The sequence below is a fragment of the Rhagoletis pomonella genome, unplaced genomic scaffold, assembly GCF_013731165.1.
Source record: "Rhagoletis pomonella isolate Grant_MI unplaced genomic scaffold, Rhpom_1.0 Rhpom_scaffold_00003, whole genome shotgun sequence".
NCBI lineage: Eukaryota > Metazoa > Arthropoda > Insecta > Diptera > Tephritidae > Rhagoletis > Rhagoletis pomonella.
Genome location: NW_023458557.1, coordinates 96,494,135 through 96,515,237, shown reverse-complemented (window position 1 = coordinate 96,515,237; position 21,103 = coordinate 96,494,135). Strand labels below are relative to the sequence as shown.

Sequence of the window (21,103 nt, the reverse complement as noted above, 5' to 3'; positions counted from 1 at the left end):
TTCTGTTCATAGAGAATTTTTTATGTGTGTATGTGTGATTTTTTTTTTTCAAATTTTTTCCTCGCCCTGTTCTCGAGATATTTAGAAACCTATTAAATCGATTTGGTTTTGTTTTTGTGCTGTAAATTTATGTATTAATCAAGCTCAAATTTCATATTTATTTATTATTTATGTTTATGCATAAACCCTAAAAATGTGAAACAAATCAAACACATGAAGTGTGAACCACGTCGATTTTGGTATGGAACGCCCCATATATATTTTTTTGGATTTCTCACTTTTCATTGTGATTTATTTTTAAATACTTTTTCAATCAAGCGTCTAAATCTGCTGATTGCGCGCATGCTGAAAATCCAGTTCGGCCTGTTTAGTTTAGTGTGGCAATGAATTTTTTATTTATTTTTTGTCTCCATTTTCGTTGTTCCTTCTAATGATTGGTTTTTAGTTACGTATTTTACTCGTTATGCTAAGTCTTATTTAAATTCAAGTCTCGAATTTGTTTCCATTTTCAAGGTCAAAGTTATCGAGCTGCTGCGTGCTTTTGGCGGTCAGTAAACTAATCAATTGGCTCGTAAATATGGATTTTATTGGAGCCAATTCAAAAAATGCCAAATATTTAAACTGTGGTTGTCCCGCTTTTATTCGCATACATTTTCGCTTCAGTAATAAACTAAATTCGAAAGCAATTTGAAATCATTTAAAGTTTTAAAAACATAACAAATAAGCAAATTAAAGATTTCGCCAAAACAAAATCTTTTATTGCGCTGTGTCTTCTCTTCGACTTCTATAGTATATTTGTGCCTCAACTTTTAAAACTTTGCCCATTTTCTGCTACCTTAGTGGCCCATTCTAATCATTGGCGCGAATCGTCAAGTTTCGTTTTTGGTTTTTGCTGTGTTTTTTTTTTCATTTGTTACGCGTTTCGGTGCTTAAACATGGCCTAATAACGAAAAGAAAAAAAAAAAACTGCTGAACAATACACAAAAAAGTTACAGGCCACCGAGCGAGCAAATAACATTAGCTACTTAAAACAACAATAACACGACCAATAGTCACATTTTGTGCTGAGGAATTTTTTTTTCGTTTTCACCTTCTACATACCCAATCCATAGCTGAGCTGCAGAAATAGTAGAAACCGAAATGTGAAGATAAAGAATGCTGTGTGTGACAGAAAAGAGTAAGAAAAAAATAAATAAATAATCAAACGTTTCGCTGACGTCGGCGCGTCTAAAGCGCGACTTAAGCAAGGCGGCTACTGACGAAGCAGTTGCGTGTCACAGTGTCTCGGGGTTGAAGAAATACGGTAAAATTGGGGAGCTTTAAAATCCTATCAGATCTAATGAAGCAGAAGCGGAATGTTCGAATTTAATATCAATGGCCCGTTCCAGAGTTGAATACATTAAGGATTATCCAGTCGACTCCAAATTATCAACTAAACTAAACTAAAATTGGATATATGTATGTACATACAGTGGGCAACAAAAGTCTACGTACAGAGACTTTTGAATGAATACAAAATTTTATTCTTATTTCTTTTCGCTAATGTCTCGTAAAAGTATATTTCATATTCAAAAAAAAAAAAAAAAAAATCGTAAAAATAAAACTTCAAAATCTGCAAAATTCAATAAATTTGCATAAAACTTGCACGCAGTTTTCCCATACAAAGTATATTCGACTGATTCTTTATATGGAAGTAAATGCCCAGCTCCGTGCAAAAATCAACTATACTTACCAACTTGAAACTTGCAAATTATTATACTAAAATTTAATGGGCTGCAAAACTGCATATAGAAATATAATTAGAAAGTTGAAAGTTTGTAAAGTTATTGATTTTTCCTGGGTTGTGAACAAAGCATAGAAGTTTTATTTTTATGATTTATGTATGTATGTTGTAGCTTTTATAAAACATTAACAAAACATATGTAGCTATTTGAATAAAATTTTCATTGCATCTAAACACTGTGCACTGCCTCGCCTCAATGCTAACCAGCGAATGGAATTATGCAATGAGCAGAGAAAACAAATAACACAAAAAACGCTGAAAGTAACAAACTTTGTTGCATAGCAACTACGTATGTATGTATGTATATTTGTAAGCTACAAAAAGGTTTCACGAGTACTAAGCTTCGAACAGTTCAGCGGCATGCAATGAACGAATCAGAATTATATTGACGTAAAGTATTTTAAATTGGAAATTATTAGAATTCAGCTCAAGAAGTGTATAGAAAAATTAGTTTTTTTTTGTGTATTATAAAAAAACTCGAATAGAAAAGTCTGTGTTTTAGCTTAAAATTTGTACTTAGCCAGAAGTGAGCGCAAATTGAATATGCGGTTGTCAACGATAAAAATATACCTATGCTATAATTTTTACAGAAAACAAAAATTACGCTCTTTCTTAGTAGACCATTTTACATTAAAAATTGCTATAATTTTATAGAAGGATACATTTTCTTAAGAAAATACTTGAAAAGCCTTTTAAACAAATACATTTATCCTATTTAAAGCATACAAAATTCTTGCTTTTTAAGTTTAACAACATAAAAAAAAAATACTTTTCGTTTAATAAATGCAAATTTTCGTTTCCCATAATCTTGTTGTAATTTTATAGCATGTCTAAATTCGTCCAGCCAAAATTGTATCGTTTACTAGTGCCTAGGCTAGCGTTGCAAAATAAATTTCAGGTAAAAAATTTAAATTTAATTTGCCACGGGGCGCTAAAATGTGCTGTTGTAAAACGGTGCCTGTCTTCGAATCAAATATAAATAAAATAAAATAATAGTTTAAAAAACTAAAACCTCGCTATTATAATTTCCATTGGTACTGTCATCAGGTATGTAACTTAAGAATATAAATCGCTGCATCTTTTAGGCGCATCAATATTACATAGTTACATCCCGAGCTAATAAAAGGGAGGGACGCTATCTAAGTTATACAGCATTCAAAAAAGTAATTTTCGTTAGATAAATGCAAATTTTTATTTCCCATAATCTTGCTATAATTTTATAGCAAGCTAAAATTCGCCAAACAAAAATTTTACCATTTTATTATATTTGTTTCACCTAAAAATTTAAATATAATTTACTACAGGAAGCTAAAATTTGCTATTGTAAAACGTTGCATGCCTTCGAATCAAATATAAATTAAAAAATAAGCCTTTTTAATTATCCTATCATTTTATAACATACAAAATTCTATGTCTTCTAAATTGGACAACGTTCAAAAAAGCAATTTTGGTTGCATAATTTTGTAGCAAATCTAAATTCGCTCCCACAAGAGTTTTTGGTAATAATTTTATAGTATATTAAAGTTTCTTTAAAAAATGTATGTGATTTTGCTATGTTACCACATTATATCTTCATAAATTTAAAATCAACCACTTGTAGCAAAGTCTTCTTTTTTTCCATGTTTTGTAAAAATAAAACAGAAAACGTGCCATGTTTTATCATTGACGCCCCCGCTTCTCACATCTTTTACTTCCAAATTCATTTTAAATTTGTTTCATTTTCCAACACAGCGGAGTAGTACTTTTCCATCATTTTATCTGCAGAAACTGCTGCAGCAGCATGCCTCAACAACAACTAAAAATTTACACGAATTACAGAAAAAATTGTATAACGTTAAAGCACTTTTGCGGAACCTTGAAGTACATAAATATTATCACATCATACTTATGTACATACATATCTACATTAGGGTGCATCAATCTTCATATAAAAAGAAAAGTCGGTACAGTTCGCCCATCGGAATTATAAAATGTATGTATTGTATTTTAAGACTTCCGCCAAAAAACTTCGTGACAAAATAGTTCGTGCGATAATTTTAGTTAAAAAAAAAATTTATATTATTTTTTCATTACCTCAGATGTTAGGAGAGTTTAAGCCTAAAAGGTCTGCATAAAAATATTTCAACATTTTATCAACGGAATCAAACCACATAATGACATTTTCGAAGATATTTTCAGGTGGAAAAATTGCAACTTTTTTGTTGAGACACCCTAATGTACATATATAAGTACATACATATTTATTGCTAAGTGCATAATGATTCCAAGTACAAAATCATTGTCTAAGAAACTTCTTCATTCAAGCACCAAATTTTGACAACAAAAAAGACACAGATACCTAAAAGAGTTTGTTTTTAACAAAATGTTGTCTGCACTTATACACGCTTATAACATACGATATCTACATAATACTTCATGCATGTTTTGTAGATACATAAATGTATATATGTACACTTACAAGTGTTACAATGCCGGCCAAAATCACAAATAAAAAGTCAGTGGGGAAAATAATAACTTTGAAGGTTCTTCAGACTTTACTGCTTTGCGGTAATATGGCAAAAATATGACTCACTTGGGTAAGGTAAAACTCGTTGAAACAAGGTCTTTTGCTATTGAACGCTTGCGGGTTGATTGTTATAAATATGAACACAATTGCGGTGTGTGTGTGTGTGTGTGAAAAGGTGGCTAAGGCACGAGAAATGTCAAAAGTATTACCGTAAAACATATGATGGACGAATATTGCCAATGACGAAAATAAAAGTAGTGGTAGTTGAAGTAAATCAGTATTTCTTGTTCTAAATTTTTTATGTTACAAAAAATGGCAAAACAAGCCTTTGCTACAAACTTTGAATTTTTAATAACATATAACCAATAAGCACTGCTGATATCACAAGTAATTTTTAGCAAAAAAAAAAACCGACTTCAACTCTCATATAAAAAATATATATATATATATATCTCATGATCCGCTGATCGGATCTTAACCAGATTAGTATGGGATCACCTCTGAGACACTACCTTTCCGATTCAAAAAAGAATTATCGAAATCGGTTGACATGGTCCAAAGTTATGCGGTAACATACATAAAAAAAAAAAAAAAAGATCCCGACGAACTGATAACCTCCTCCTTTTTTAGAAGTCGGTTAATAATAGGTACATATTATGTAAGCACATACATATATTTTGTATACAAAGTTATTTACTATAGTTTTTTACTTTCCTATAATTTTTATGGGAACTCCCAAAATAGAAAAAGGCGCAACTATTAACTAAATCTTAATTTTCTGGAAGAAATAACACAAAAAAAAAGATTATTTTCAAGCTTCCTATAATTTTATAGCAAACGAAAAAATGCGAAGAAAAAAAGATTTAAAATAATTAAAATTTTTAGAACTAACTTCTCAATTAGCTAGTTACAAATTTTCAGAAATTGATTAGGTACTTAAAAAAACATTTAGCGGACAATTTTAAGTTAGTTTCAGTGCTCGTAAACAGTTTATTTTCATAAAAAAATTATTAGTCAAATGTAAAATTTTTTACTTAGCACACATGTTTTTATATAGGCGGTGTACATATGTTTACGCCACCTCATTTTTGTTTACAAATAGCTGAAAGGGCAAGTAAAGGAGAGCGAATATTTAAATACAATTTGGCTAATTTAAATCAACTGCAAAGCCGGCAGTTTGCCATGACGAAAATTCATATTGTATATTGTAAGTATTGACTATAAATATGGCTGAAAATAGATATAATAAACATACAGCTGTCGCCTAAAACACTACAACGATCAATAGTTGCGGATTTTATTTTAAAATTTACTATTCTAGAATATGCGCCGCTTATGGAGAAACGGGAAACGAAATGTTTGCATACAAAAAAATTTAAGAGAAAAGTGCATTTAAAAGCAGCAGAAAAACTCACAAGTTGAAGGTGGGCACTTGTCCAAGTGCAATGTTACTGAAAACGGCATACATATGTATAGCGGTATACTGATTGATTTAAATTACGGCCGCTTTGACCCTCTAATTAACAATATGCTAGGGCGTATACTTAAACCTACTAAGTGGGAGTAAAACAAATTTATTGTTAGACATTATTCATAAATTTTAGTGCTTTTAATTTCATGGTCGAACTTATGTATGTATGTATGTACATATAGATGTCGCATATTTCTACTAAACTTTTCAATATCGATTGAAATCCTCCCCGAGTTACGAAATTATTGCATGACAAATTTTAATGCTCTTAAGCCAAGTAAACGCGTTATTATTTCGCGTGTAAATACATGCTTTTTATTATCTTTATTTTATTACGAGCACTAGTAACGTGCACTGTTGAATGAAATTAATATTTAAGCAAACAAAGAAAGTAGAAAAGTTCAAGTTCGCTGAACCTTTCGTGCTCATTGCATTTCCGTACTATTTAGCGACAGTTAGTTAAATTGCAATGCTCTCTAAGAAGTGTAGCACTTAGGCCATATGGAAAAATTGTGAAAAACAGAATTCATCACAGCTAAAATACACATGTATGTATGTGAATTAGGGTGCATCACTTTTCTAACAAAAAAAAAAAAAAATAAAAAAATCCATCGAAAATATAAAATTTAATTTATTCTGACTTCCGCTAAAATATTTCGTGAAAATGTTAAGTTTTACTTGAGCTGAACCTATTTTAAAATACCTCCAAAAATCGATTTTTTTATTTTTTTTTTTCTAAAAAATCCCCTCAGTTGATAGAAGTTTTTGGGCTTAAAAGGTTTTCATAAAAATGTTTACAAGTTTTAGCAACGAAATCTAAATAATGCGATTTTTAGAGGAATTTCAAATCGGTCTACCTCATGCAAATCTTAATATTTTTGCGAAATATTTTGGCGAAGTCTGAAAATGTAATAAATTTTATAATTCCGGTGACCGGCACCTTTTTTGGTAATGCTGTCTAATGAATGTACATACAGTGACCCAAACAAATGACCACGTGTTTTTTTTAATACTCCTAATATTTTTCGAGCTAAATTTGTTTGCTATTTTTCTATAAAAATACCGTCCAAGCCTTACCCAAAAACATTTAAATCACAGTTTCAAACTTTATACAAAATTTATGAAAATTAAAAAAATTTTGATATATTAAAATTTTGTTGCTAACGGTCTCCCGCGTTTTATTTCATAAGAAATTCATGCTTATATGGAAGAAAGTGCAAAAATCCGTCACCAAAAAAAAAAAAATTTCAAAAATCAACGGAATTTCGTAGCCGTTTGAAACTTGCATTTCATCAGACTAAAATCGTATGGGCAATAAAACTGCATACCCAAATAGGTTCAAAAGATTCAGAATAAAAAGTTGAAATGTTAATGAAAATTTGTTGAATTTCCTAAATTTTGTATGAAGTTTGAGACTGTGATTTATACGGTTTCGGTTAAAGCTGGGATGATATTTTTATAGAAAAATAACAAAACAAATTTAGCTCGAAAAACAATACGAATATTTAAAGAAAATCAACCCGTGGTCATTTGTTTGAGTCACTGTATGTCTTACTCGTTTTTTCTAGTTATACGAGTGCCGTGCCATAAAAAAAATATCTAATGTAGACACAAACAGAAATAAGAAATTAAAGTTTCAGCTCGGATTATTGCAGTTAATATTTTTAGTTATGTAATATAATAAAAAATAAATAAATATAATCTTATAACATAAACAGATGACGCTCCTAAAATTATCAACAAATAACTATTTAGCAAGTAATTAAGTAATTATTCATCCCATAATTTTATAGCAAGCGAATTCTCGTGCAAGCTATAATTTGATATCGTGACACTGGAAAGCGCCAAAAAAACATCAGTACTGTGTGTTTTACTTAACCCATAATTTTATGGCGAGAAAGATTTTACGATTCTGAAGAGTTTGGCGTCGGGCAGTTTTTTTTTTTAGTACTAGGAAGTCCTACTATGTTTGCTATAATTTTATAGCAAATTGAAATTCGGTGCTATAAGCTTAGAATGCGCCAAAAAAGCAATGCGTAAATATTTAATACGAAAACAGGAATTCATTTACAATTGTAAAGCGAACACACTTCACACTTGCTGCTTAGTTATTTTAACCGAAAAACAAAATAATATTTTAAGTAACTACAAATCTATAGTTCAAATTGATTAACATGCGGCTACATATGGTCTTGCATTTGCAAATTTTATGCCTGCTTCTCATTTTATTGTTATGAATTTGCAAATGCAACGAAATATGCAAATGCAAGACCATATGCACCGGATTGTGAATACCCTTGAAGATTAATCAATCCTCGAAAATTTCTACGGTTAATGATATGCCTCAAAACTATATATGAACGATGATGACTGCATCTGAGTTTCGGGCTTTATTTCGCTAATCATAGCAGATGAAAACGAAGAAATAATTCGATTATCAAAAATGTCATGTATTTATTTTCACAAAATCTTGGGTTTGAACTCGTTTTAGTTCGCATGTGCAAAGTTGCCATAAAATTGCAATGATTTATCATTACTAATGTGGAATGATCTCAGATGAATGCTTAAATAACACACTACCATAAATGTTAAATTTTATTACAACATTAAATATTAATGTGCCGGTAAAACATATGAGCACGTTTAGAGGCCACGAGTCACACCCACTTAACGGAGGCTAATTCAAAAAACAAAAAAAAGGTACGCAGTGCCCTGCCTTAAAATTTACAAAAAAAAAAAAAAAAAAAAATGAAAAGGGATAAATTCTTTCAAAACACGTGGTTTTCCGCTATTTTGGTTCAATGCCTTTCCCTTTAGACATCTCTTCTGGGTATTATTTTTACCCATTCCTCATTGTAAGCAACTTTACAGACCAGCCATCGCTGCAAGTTTATTGGTAACTATGTTGTATTTTAGTATAGGATTTTGTCGATACAATCTTGACAGAAGCGTCACGACGCTGGCAGTAAGGCGCCTAATTGAATTTTCCACTTGCTTTATGCCTCACTTAACTGAGAATTTCCATGCAAAGCTGCGATTTTTCTTGTCACTTTCTTTTGTTTGTGTTTTTTTTTTTGTGTGTGCTTTTCTTGCCATTTATTTTATTAGTATTCATTTATGCGACTGGTGTTGTTTTCCACCAACAAACAATGTTTTCATTCTTCGCCTTTTTTGTTGCTACTCAGTGGTTAGCGCAAAAAAGTAGAGGTTATGGATTCTGCAACTGAAAGCGTTCAAGTGTTTTCATACGCGTTGATTATCTTTCACGTTCTCTCTTAGAAAACAAAAATATGGTTCTATTTTATCCTGATAACTTTCCCTGTTCTTAAAGCTCCACTATGGACGAACTATCAGATACATCTCAAAATGAATTAAGGGGCTATACTTAAAATTTTTTTCCCCCAACGTCTTATCTCTAAATGACATAAATAAACTTTTAGCTCAACTCTTCGTAACTTTTTTTTTATGAAGAAAGGTAGTTTGAAATGATTTAGCTTAAAGCTCTGAAAATACTACCACAACCTCACTATCGCTCATAAATGGTTCTGTTTAGGAGATAAAAAAGATATTTTTAGCTCTACAAAACTATAGAGGGGTTAAAAGTCCTTAACTTTCTTTCTTTCCATGACTTCGTTCATTTTGTTGATTTTTGATAAAATTTATTACTTAAACTAAAATTATTTATTTAGAGAATTTCATGATGATATTACCCCAATGTTCTTCTGCAACACAGACTTGTAGCTTTAAAATAAAAACCATTACAATCGAGATAGTATTTTGGGAGTTTATTTAGAACAAAAAATTTCCATTAACATTTTTTATAAGAGAAAAAACTAATAGAAGAAGGTGTATTTTTTTTTTTTGCGCGAAAGAGGGTTTTTACTTATGTTGTAGTCTTAATACTTTCTAGTTATCTTTTTAATTTTTCTCTAAGCATACATACATACATACACACGTTCACATATAAAAAGTCAAGGCACGAGTGCACTCGTACTTAAACGCCTACTATTTTTCCCACCTACATACATACATACATATACAAACACACAACTCTCGTAGCCATGGAAACTGGTGTGTAAATTTGTTTTCAAGTTATTTTCGTCAACATTAGCAGACTACACCCACACCCATACCCGCGGCGTTGGTTCATGTTTTCTATGCTAATGAGAGGCGCCATGTCTAAATACATTTTTCTGTTTTATTTTTTTTTATTTTATCAGTTATAATTGCAACAATAACAACCAGCTATGTATGTACATCTAAGCGAATAGCTTTCCTCCAGTTGGTTTAGTGCAAAAACAAGGTGGTTTACTTTATTCGCATCTCGCACCTTTCCTTGTCAGTTAGTTAGTCAGTCAGTCAGTCAGTCACTGTCATTGATGCTGATGGCCTCTTCTATAAGTATGTTGCCCCATTCACAGCTGCCACTTGGCCAACAATGCGTCTCTTCTCTATAGGTCTCTGTTACAACGATCTGTTTATGTATGTATGTAGGTAGAGAGTGCATTACACACACGCTCACTTTTAGCCACACTGCTAACCTTTTCATGGACTAGCTTTTATGTTGCGTTGGCGCTTCACTCATATCTGGACCCATGCCTATATGTACATAAGTTTTGACACATAACCGTGGGTACAAGGCGGCGGTGACAAGTGGCTGTCATAAAAGTTGGGTTATTTACTTTTATTTTAAATACACATTACAGTGTCTCAAAAGAGAAGAGGACTTTTTTTTGGGGAATTTGTTATGCATAGGGGCCCTCTTAATCATTTCCTTGCGATCTAAATAACGTAAACTCGTATATTTTAAGAGATGTACTGCTGTAGAATGACGTTAGCCAATTTCGACCTTAGCTTGCACTTTTGGTTAAAAAAATTTAATAAGTTTTTCTAGATTTAAGTTATAAAAATAAAAAATAAAAATTCACTGATGCGCCTGCTAAGTGGCGACCGCTATTAGAAAGAAAAAAAAACTGTTTTGGTTATTGCTACGATCACGTGGCAGCCGCCACTATATGGAGTACTTTATTTTATTTTATTTTAATTTTTTTCTTTTTTATGTACATGTTTTCAGTATTTTTTAAAGAGCATCAGATTTCTTATGTTTTGAAAATAAATAGATGCTTTGCTGCATAAGCATTCTAGTGAATTGGTTTTTACATACATACATATGTATATGTATGTTAGTACATATGTGTATGTAAAACTACAAGTAAATTATTTTCATTGTCTTTTGTTTTTGATACATAAAACAGTTGCACTGTTACAGACAAACGCACATACGTATGTACATTAGGGCGGGTCAATTTGTATGGCAGATTTTTCGACTTTGCACGTATAGTACAGAACGATTCCACGTGTAATTCTAAAAAAAAATTTTACATGACAAACCATTGGTCTAAAATCAATTTGGAGTTTGTCAAATTGCGAAAATAGTTTTCTTAGCATTTTGCTGTAGTGTCGTAAAGAAGGGCTTAAATTTTGAATAAAAACATGGTATAAGTGGTATTTTGGTATGAGGAATCCATTTTTGCACTTATCTTTTTCTTAAAACTTTTACCAGAGGGCGCATCAGTGAAAATTTTCACATTTTCTTCGAAACCTATTTTGGCAAACTCCCAAATTGATTTTAGACCCATGGTTTCTCTAGCAAATTTTCTTAGAGTTACACATCGTATCGTCCTATGATATACGCGTATAGTGAAAATAATTGACCCGCCCTAATGTACATATACATATATATGTATGCATTTCTCACACCCATGTAAACAGCAGCCCACGTAATGAAATGTGCAACACTTCACAGAATATGTATCTCTTCTTGTTAGACGTTATAGATGAGATACTTCACACATGCCAGCACTGGCAGTAGGCCATAAAAGTTAGGAAATAAATTTATATTGCTAGTTATCTTGGCTTATGAAACTCGTTAAAGTATGGTTGATCACAAGACAGCTAAGTAAAAAAAGGCTAATTTTTTATTTTATTTGTTTATCAATTAAGATACATATATATAAAACATTATAGACTGTTTTCACACTTTTCTCAATTTTAGCTGAAATTGCGATACGTTTCTTAATTTAGTCATATCTAGAACTCAGTTAAAATTTTCTTAACTGCAGTCAGATTTAGAAATATTGTTTTTCATTTTCTTGAAAGCGCCTCTAAAATTTTATTTGGAATTTGCCAAAGGATTAACAGAGAATTCGCAGGTCTAAAAGTAAAAAAAAAGGTATCAACATTGAGAACAACCGTTTAAGCAGTTACAATTTGAAATTTTGAATTGGGAAACGAAATTACGTAATTTATGGGTAGTGGACAGAGGAGGTGTTAAAGGATGCAGCCTTCGTGACTTCGAGTCGTTGCAGTCACAACTAACACTTTTTAACTGCAGCCACAGACTTGAACTTTTAACACAAACTGTATTTATGTGCATACGTGATGTGTACGTATTTCTCATGTCACCCTGAGTTCCGCACCTGTCTTTTGTCAGATTGGCCTCTTCTGTTGTTCTGCTCTAGTAATGTCACAAAACGTGTGTTGATGTGTACATATGTAAATACATACATTTGTACATACATATTTATGTACTTTTTCTTTGTATCTGTAGCTAAAACATTCGTGTATATTATAGACATTATTAAATGAAAGAGAAATTACCATTGTTGTCTTCAATTAAGCCATGTATGGCACATGCATACATATGTATGTGTATGTAAGTATGTATACTATGTACAGCAGTGTTCACGAAAATAGCAGCGCAACGTATTGACAGGTTTTGACAATTTAATTCCTTATATTTAATTTCATTAATTTTTCAATAAAAATAAAGTTAATTCTACATAAAAACCATACTATTTAAAATTTCAAACTTTCTACAAAATTTATAAAAACTCAACAAATCTCAAAAATTTTCATAAAATTTTAGAAAACTTTCGGGTATGCGGTTCTGTAGCAATTTATACGAAAGTTTTTTCTAAAAATTCTGAATAGTAAAACGTTTGAAGGTTTTACTTGCATGGTTTTTTGTACCATTAACTATAGGTATTATAGAAAAAAAAATATTCTAAATAAAAATATATAATATATGTATTACCAAAAATTTTCAAAACGTTGTGTTTCTGTTTTCGTGAACGCTGCTGTATAAGAAACCAGCACACTAACATCAAATGTGTTAACAGCGGTATCAGCATAAATTAAAGTACATAGTTGCAAAACTTACAATAACAGACTGCAACTGCAAATACTGTAACCGCTTAGTTGACTTTGCTCTGACATCTATAATTGCCCAGGGTTGACTTTTCGCTCTATTGGCGATTGTGGACCAAACTGTATAACGAATGACAATCATACATATTATTTACGAAATCATTAGAAAAAACTATCTAAAGTATAAAGTCTAGGAGAAGTTTGGCCCATCAAATATGTACATATTAATTTCCTCTCCCTCTGCTGTCACTGCTATATTAGTAAATATGCAACGCTGTCACACAGCTGCCATGCGAAATAAGTTCCTATTCATATGTGTGAATTTTATGGCATTTTGTAAACAATGTCTTCTTTTATTTCTCACTTGTTAACTTAATGATTAGGGAATTTTTACTATGCTTTTACAATGAAAAAGCCGTCCCATTGTTGTTGTCGCTTATTTGTTGAGCACGTGATTCTCCATCATATAAATTTAAAATTTTAGATTCTTTTTTTTTTATTTTTTCTTTTTCATACATACATGTGTATCTGTCTTCGAAAATTGACCGTTTGTGTGTAGGCTGTATTTTTGATTATTCATTTCATTAGTTAGGTTACTATAGCGCGAGTCAGAGGTGTGTACTATCACTCGGCAGTTATACTCCTTCTTAAACCAGGAAAGAAAGCCAAAATTCCTCCTCCGAAGTTAAATTAGTACTTAAGCTGACGGCAGCGCTCTCCCGGCGATGGGCCCTTACTCTTGAAATGAGTTTACTGGCTACCTTCCTGACAATCCAAAAATCTACAAGTTTGTGCAGCTAAATCCTCCGCTAGGTTGCGTAGACAAGACAGTCTTGAGAAACCGGTGGGAACCTTGCTATGCATACCGGTATGGCCCACACGACAATAACCACCTCTTTGCATGCCCACCCGACTCGACGACCCTGACACTGGAAATTGCGGTCAGCGCCCAGCGATGCAGCTAGCTTCCTTAACCTCCGATTCGGGTGACGAAGAAGTCAATTGACAAGGTCGGATGCCTATTCTGACCCGCAGAACATTCAACGTGACAGAAAATGTTGTGCAGTTTCTCTACCAAGTCGAATTCATATATGAATTAACCGTCTGTGTGTTCTCTACTGCTAATGAGTAGTAGAGAATGACGTATATTCTCAGCAGTAGAGAAATACTCGGTAGAGAAGCGTTACCGAAACGAGCTGCTACAGAACTCTAATTATCATTTAAAAAAAAAAATCTTAATTCCTTTGTGAATATTATCATTTTCAGCGTTTTTACTGCACGTTTTCGGTAAATTTTTTCTTATATTTATGTACAGCTGTACACTTGAATCCTTGTTTTCCAATACAATTGTGCACATATCAATAACAGCTTTTAGTGTAATTAACTTGTTTGAGAAAGAGAAAAAATGCACTTTAATTGCAAGATAACACCTTTGCTTCCCGCAAATAAGTTGACTACAAATGACATACTTTTTCAAACATACGAAAATGACAAATAACTTTTGTAAGTAGGTACATTTGTATGTACATATGTATGTAGTTATTGGCGTTCCCTGTTTATAAACTTTGCTTATCAGTTGTTACTTCGTTGTGACTTGTGGCCTTTGTGTTGAAACTTCAATGGAACTATTTGTGAGTCAGGGTTAATAAAAAAAGAGTAACATAACAATAATAATAATTACAGTTTTATGGTCCCTCCCAACGGCAAATGGATTTTATGAGAAGCTTTTTCATGGCAGAAGTACACTCGGGGCTTGCCATTGCCGGTCGAGAGGCGAGCGCTGTTAGAAAAGTTTTTCTAATTTAGATGTTGTGCGGACCAGAGATCGAACTTAAGCCCTACGGAGTGGCAGTACGCACCTCTAACCAACCAGCCGCATAGCCCGCTTACCCACTCAGCCACAACACATGATAGGTACAAATCAGTAGACTTTGAGACGAAATCCAAGGAACAGCTTTGCAGCAAGGCAACTTAAAGCTAGCTCGCGTCAATGATATACAGACGGCTCCCAACGGCATTGAGGCAGCCAACTACGGACCAAAGCTGAAGCTCTCGGTACCCATGGGAGCATACCCGAATATCTTTCAGGTGGAGGTCTATGCCGTTAGACTGTGTGCGCAGGTTAACCTACGTAGAAATAAACGTAGTGAGAAAATTCTAATATTTAGTGATAGCCAGGCGGCAATCAAGGCCCTCTCATCATTTGATGTCAAGTCCTCCATGGCTCTTGAATGCATTGGTAGGCTTAACGTCCTGGCAGAGCACAATGTTATCCAACTATTTTTGGTACCAGGTCAGATAGGAGTTGAGGGTAATTAGGAAGCTGACCATCTGGCCAGAAACCTCCCCAAAGAGAAGCTATGGATAATAATTGGTTTTCTGATGGCTCAATGTAGACTAAGAGGTCACCTGTACAAGCTAGGGATCTGATGCAACGACCTATGCCGTTTCTATGAGTTGACTTAGGAGGCTTATTTACGCCTGCTTTGCGAGTGCGACGCGGTTGCAAGAATACGTGAGAGGTACTTAGGCCAACTCTGGCCAAGTGTTGAATGATCTCTTCAAATGTCTGGGATCTTTACGATTGGATGATGTACTATGAATCTTGTAGGCGCATTCAAGTATTTTTTTTTGTATATGTAAACAACACCACGACATGTCAATTGTCAATTCGATGAAGAATACACTTCTAGGGCCAGAATAGGTCTGCAGTCAAACGATAACTGTCGTAGCTGCCATGATATGAAAGAAATCGAAATCAAATTGGTCCCATTTCTAAGGTAGGGGCAGAGACGCAAGGAGTCTCTAACATCTCATCACAACGGGCCCTGTGCGGGATGAGGACAGCCAAGATAACCTAACACCTAACCTATCTTTCGTAACCTAGATAGACCCCAGGACCCAAATCAGCTGAGATTATTTTATTTGGTGTTACATAAGTTGCTGAAAAGATGCTACTCCTACATGGCAATACCCAACATCATTACTGTAATTAGAATTTTTCAGCGAAATTTTGCGGCGAGCTGCATGCACGTAACAATTTTAAGAATAGAAAAATCAGTTGTGTCATTTATCGCGTCACCATTTGACTTCTTAGTACCCAGAACGCTACAAGCTTCGTTTTGGCGACGCCACGTGAAATTCACAAACCAACTGAACTAATCGACTCATTAACAATTGGTTGAATTCAAATGCAGCTATAATGTATGCACTCGTACACAAGTACATGCACGTCTGTATGTATTAAATGTGTTCTATAAATATTCACTTTACAAATTGAGAGCACCAGCACTGGCTGACTATTAACTGTCCTTTAACGTCAGCAGATTGCCAGATGGGTAATTTAAAAGCAGGCATAGGGAAGGTGAAGCAGCCAACCAAAAGCATTTCGAAAATCAAAGAGTCAATGAAACCTTTTTACAACAACCAACAATTCATATACATAGTACATACATAAATAGTACATACATAAAGTGGGCTATGTAATAAAAACGAAAAGCAATAAGAAGGCAGAGAATTAAAAGCAACAGTAAAAGAAACAAAAAATTCAAGAACCTTGGCTAAAAGCTGCCACGCAATGGCAGGCCAAACAATACCGCCAAAGTTAAACGACATTTGCTGACTCCATTTTTTGTTGTTTATTTTATGCAATTTTGATACGCGTACTTGCTTTTATTTATAGCATCTTCACGGAGTTTGTGATGTTATGCTATTTGCTTTGGTGTGAGTTGGTAAAGTGAGATAAGTCTACACACAAAGCTTTTCCCAAGGATGCATTCTTTTAATGCAGCTCAGCCGAAATATGCAGCAGTCCTTAAAAAAAAAACGTCCACTGAATGGTGAATCAGCAGCAAAGAACTTACATTTTTGTTTACATACTTTGCCTGTAGAAACTCGTTTATGTAATTTAGGTCACTTATGACTAATAGTAGTATCTATCTGTTCGGTTTCAAAGAAAGGCAAGGCAATTGACGTTTTCGGTTAAAAATGTCAAGACAACAAAGTTCTTTCACACTAAATCACTCAGCTGCGTCATTTGGTATTTACGATTATAAAAAAAATAAAATAAATAAAACAAAACAAATTGCAAATGGTTGGTTGAAGTAGAGCACAGGCAGCCACGCACCACAAGTGATACCGCATGTAAATACATACATATGTATGTATGTAAAAAAGTATTACACCATTTTGTGGAAAAAACCTTGCACGTTAGCAAGAACTGATATGGAAATATAAAAATGTTTATCGGCTTTACATACGATTGTTTTAAATATATTCAACTTAATGATTGTTAAATTTCATCATCAGCAGTGTTCTAGGCCATGCCTTATCAGACGCTGTTGGAACACCAAATAAATTAAAGTTAAAAAATATATGAAGAAAAACAGCTGTGACCTCTGCAGGAATGTGATAACCAGCCACACTGGTTCGATCTCATAAGGAAACATATAGAACTAAAATGGCACACCTCTACTCACACATCTATGTATATGTACATATGTATGTACCAAACGTAATGATGCTTTCACTGTTGTTGAACTGCCCAGAACCACAATCAAAGACTATGAGCATATGGTGTTGAGTTCATAAAGTCTTGAAAACTCTGCGTTGGGCTAGCAAAAAGCGGCGGAGTGGGTGAAGTGGATTGGAAATTAAATCGAGGAAAGCAAACGTATTATACATTACAGAATATTTAATTCACGAATTTAACAGTTCAACTTTTAATTGAATACCACAGTGTAATACAGTGAACCAGATGTTAATGACGCTCTCATTTTTAAGTAAGCAATTGTAAGTGTGTTTGAGATTAGCAAGAAATGCCTTTTTGTAATTTTTCGAAATCTATTTATTCAGAAATAAAAGTTCCAAGTTGTGACTGCAACTGAAAAAGAGCAAATCGATTTTGAAAATATATTTCAAGTTGCTTGTGCTGCATTAGCAATTTTTTATTTTTTTTTGCTGCAAGTGCTATCAAACCGTTCGAGTGTTGCCGTGTGGCAAATATGGTGAGCGTAAAAATAAGTATACCCTGACGTTTTGAAGATTTTATTTATTTATATTCTCCATATCAAATTTTTCTTATTTTTTTATAAAAATATACTTTTTAAACAGCAAAAACCACTTCATATATGTAGAACTGGAGAATATACAAGAAATTTTCATCGAAATTCTCAATTTTTCAACTGGATTTCATAGAAAAATGTTGAAATTCTAAAATTTAGTGCATCTAATAAAGTTGAAGAAAATGCGCTGATCACTCGGCAAAAAGAGTTCTCAAAAATCAACGATAATTTCTAGCGACTTAAAACCTCCACTTTATTATTCTAAAATTAGATGGGTTACAAAACTGCATACTCGAAATCGAATTGAAAAATGTCGATGAAAATTTTTTGCATTTTCCCTGAGCTCTGAATGAAATTTAAAAAAAATTGGTTTTGCTGTTGAACGAATTATATTTTTATAAAAATATAATAGAAACTCATCATGGAAAATATAAATAAATAAAATCAGTAAAACGTCAGGGCAGATATACTTATTTTTGACGCTCTCTGTGTGTGCAATACATATATATGTATTTTTTTTTTTTTTTTTTTTTATCTTTAAATATAGGTCCATTTCTTATCCTTTCTGACTAAAATCTGAAAAGTGTCAAAATGCAAGAGCGTAAGGAAAATGCGCTCGCTAAAAGAGAACAGGAAAAAGTAAAGGAACGCAAAAAACCAAATTTTTAGTCCAAAGAATGGCAACAACAAAACTAATGTTAAATAATAAATATAGTTTAAAAAAAACTAAAAAACACGCTTTTAAAGCATATCAAACTAAAAAGTAAAAAATAATTCTTAATATAAGTTGAAAATAATAATGAACAAAAAATAATACTATATTGTGAAAAAGCGTGGGGCGCTCTATGCCATATTTTTCGTCTATCGAGTGGAAGATAGCGTTACATCATTTATTTTCAGCCATAGACGGGATTTGAAATCATGTCTGGTAAGTTCGTTGTCTCGCGCCTTAGCCCGCTTGGCCAACTGTGCAACTGATAGGGATAGAATGTATTAACACTAATAAGCCGAGTGCTCGAGTCGGAAAGTAAGTAGACGGTACGCATGCGCAGACAGCGTAGTTGCCTCACTTGGTTTCACACAGAGGCTGTGTGAGTAAATTATTTAATCCTGGCGATCCTTGTCAGGATAATGAGATAAACTTATGAAATTATTATATTGTCGCTGATTCTTGATAAGTGTACAAAGTTTGAATTAAAGTTGTCCGTTTAAAGTGGGTCAAAATCGAACCCAAAGGAGTCGGTTACAAACATACATACATACAAACATACAGGTGAAGCTAATAAAAGGGTGTTAAAAATAGAAATGCGTGTACAAAACACATTCACCAGTGTACGAAAATAAACTATATTGTACGTTACTATTTCGTTTCGTTTATTACTTCAACAGTTCTGAGTTCACTTTGGCGATAGTACACTACAGTAGTTTAGTAGTTACAGACGAAACAACAACCGAAATGAATCGTGCAGGGAAAAATATATGTACAGTCAGTCAATAAAGTTTAGGTACAGCGAGTTTTTTTACAATACGGGCAACTATTTTTTAAATATTTTATTTTTCGCTAATTTTTTATAAAAATATGGTTAATTCTACAACAAAAACCCCAAAAAGAAAAGCTCCAAACCTTGTGCAAAACTAAAGAAAATTCTGCAAAATTTCATTCAAATATTGCACTTTTTATTTACGCTCTCTAGAAAAAATTTGAGTATGTAGTTTTTTAGCCCAGTCAATTTTAGTATAATAAAGTGCAAGTATGAGGAAGCTAGGACTTACCATTGATTTTTGGGAAATTTTTTTGTTGAAGGTGTCGCACATTTTTTCCATATAAAAAAATTATCAAACATTATTTTATGTGGAGAAAATGAGCGACACCTTCAACAAAAAAAATTCCTAAATATCAATGGTAAGTCCTAGCCACCACAAACTTGCACTTTCTTATACTAAAATTGAATGGGCTAAAAAACTGCATACTCAACTTCTTTCTAGAGAGCGTAAATAAAAAGTGCAATATTTGAATGCAATTTTGCGGAATTTTCTTTAATTTTGCACAAGGTTTGGAACCCTGATTTTTGGGTTTTTTGTTGTAGAATTGACCATATTTTTATAAAAAATTATCGAAAAATAAAATATTTAAAAAATGGTTGGTAAAAAATTCGCTGTACCTAAACTTTATTGACTGACTGTATGTATGTACATATATGCAATAACTAAATACAAAACGAATGGCTGCAATGAATAAAAAAATAAAAATGTTTTTTAATTGAATCGGATATGAAAATTTACAGAAGAAAATATTTTTCACGTAATTGAAACGTTTGCATACATATAAAACGTACAATATGGTACAATTGTCACAAACGAAAAGCAAACGTTTCGCGTTGGGCAAAATGACAGTGAATCTTACAATTTGTTTCTGACTATGTACAAAACTGTACAAAACCACAAATATGATGATTGATGAGCAAATGGGAATTGTTTTGTACAGTTTACTTTCGTACCCTGACATTCACACAAGCACAAGCACGATAAACACTTACAAATATATCAATTATTTTTGCCTCCTTCCATTTTCAATTCACTTATTTTAGTTTTTAGATTGTTGTCACTTTTCGTTTATTTTTTAATTTCCGTTAATTTAAATTCAGTTGAATGCTTATATGTATGTATGTAGAAGGAAACAAATGTTTACATTAAAAATCTAATTGTCCATATACATAGAAGCAGTACTTACATAGATTTATAGCATGTGTGTTTTATATAAAATTCCTTTTTTCCTAATTTGTAACGACTGCAAGGCGAACGCACTTTGATGAGCCTCACAACAAATATATAGCCGGTTCGAAAACGCCCTATCACAGAAAATTTTTCAAGAACTCCCAATTACAGAATTTGGTTGAAGAACGCCCTATCTCAGCATTTGATTGAAGAACGCCGCTTCAAAAACGCCCTATATCAACATATTTTCAGTTGAGATAGGTCATTTCTGAGATAGGGCGTTCTTCAACGAAATTCTGAAATAGGGCGTTCTTGAAACATTTTCTGAGATAGGGCGTTTTCGAACCGGCTGCCGA

The 21,103-nt window shown here is 32.9% G+C and overlaps 1 protein-coding gene across 3 annotated transcripts in view; it reads left to right on the top strand.

Annotated features, from left to right (window-relative positions):
* LOC118735878 (probable phospholipid-transporting ATPase IIB) overlaps positions 1-21,103 on the top strand; it is a 46,090-nt gene that overhangs the window by 4,689 nt on the left and 20,298 nt on the right. The window contains exon 1 of one of the 3 annotated variants that reach the window (XM_036465886.1): positions 17,708-17,760. The exons of the other annotated variants lie outside the window; for them this stretch is intronic. Within the exon in view, the coding sequence (XP_036321779.1) occupies positions 17,726-17,760 (35 nt within the window). The 5' untranslated portion in view covers positions 17,708-17,725. Of the gene's footprint in view, positions 1-17,707; positions 17,761-21,103 lie in introns of those variants that run through there. 3 annotated transcript variants of the gene reach the window in all.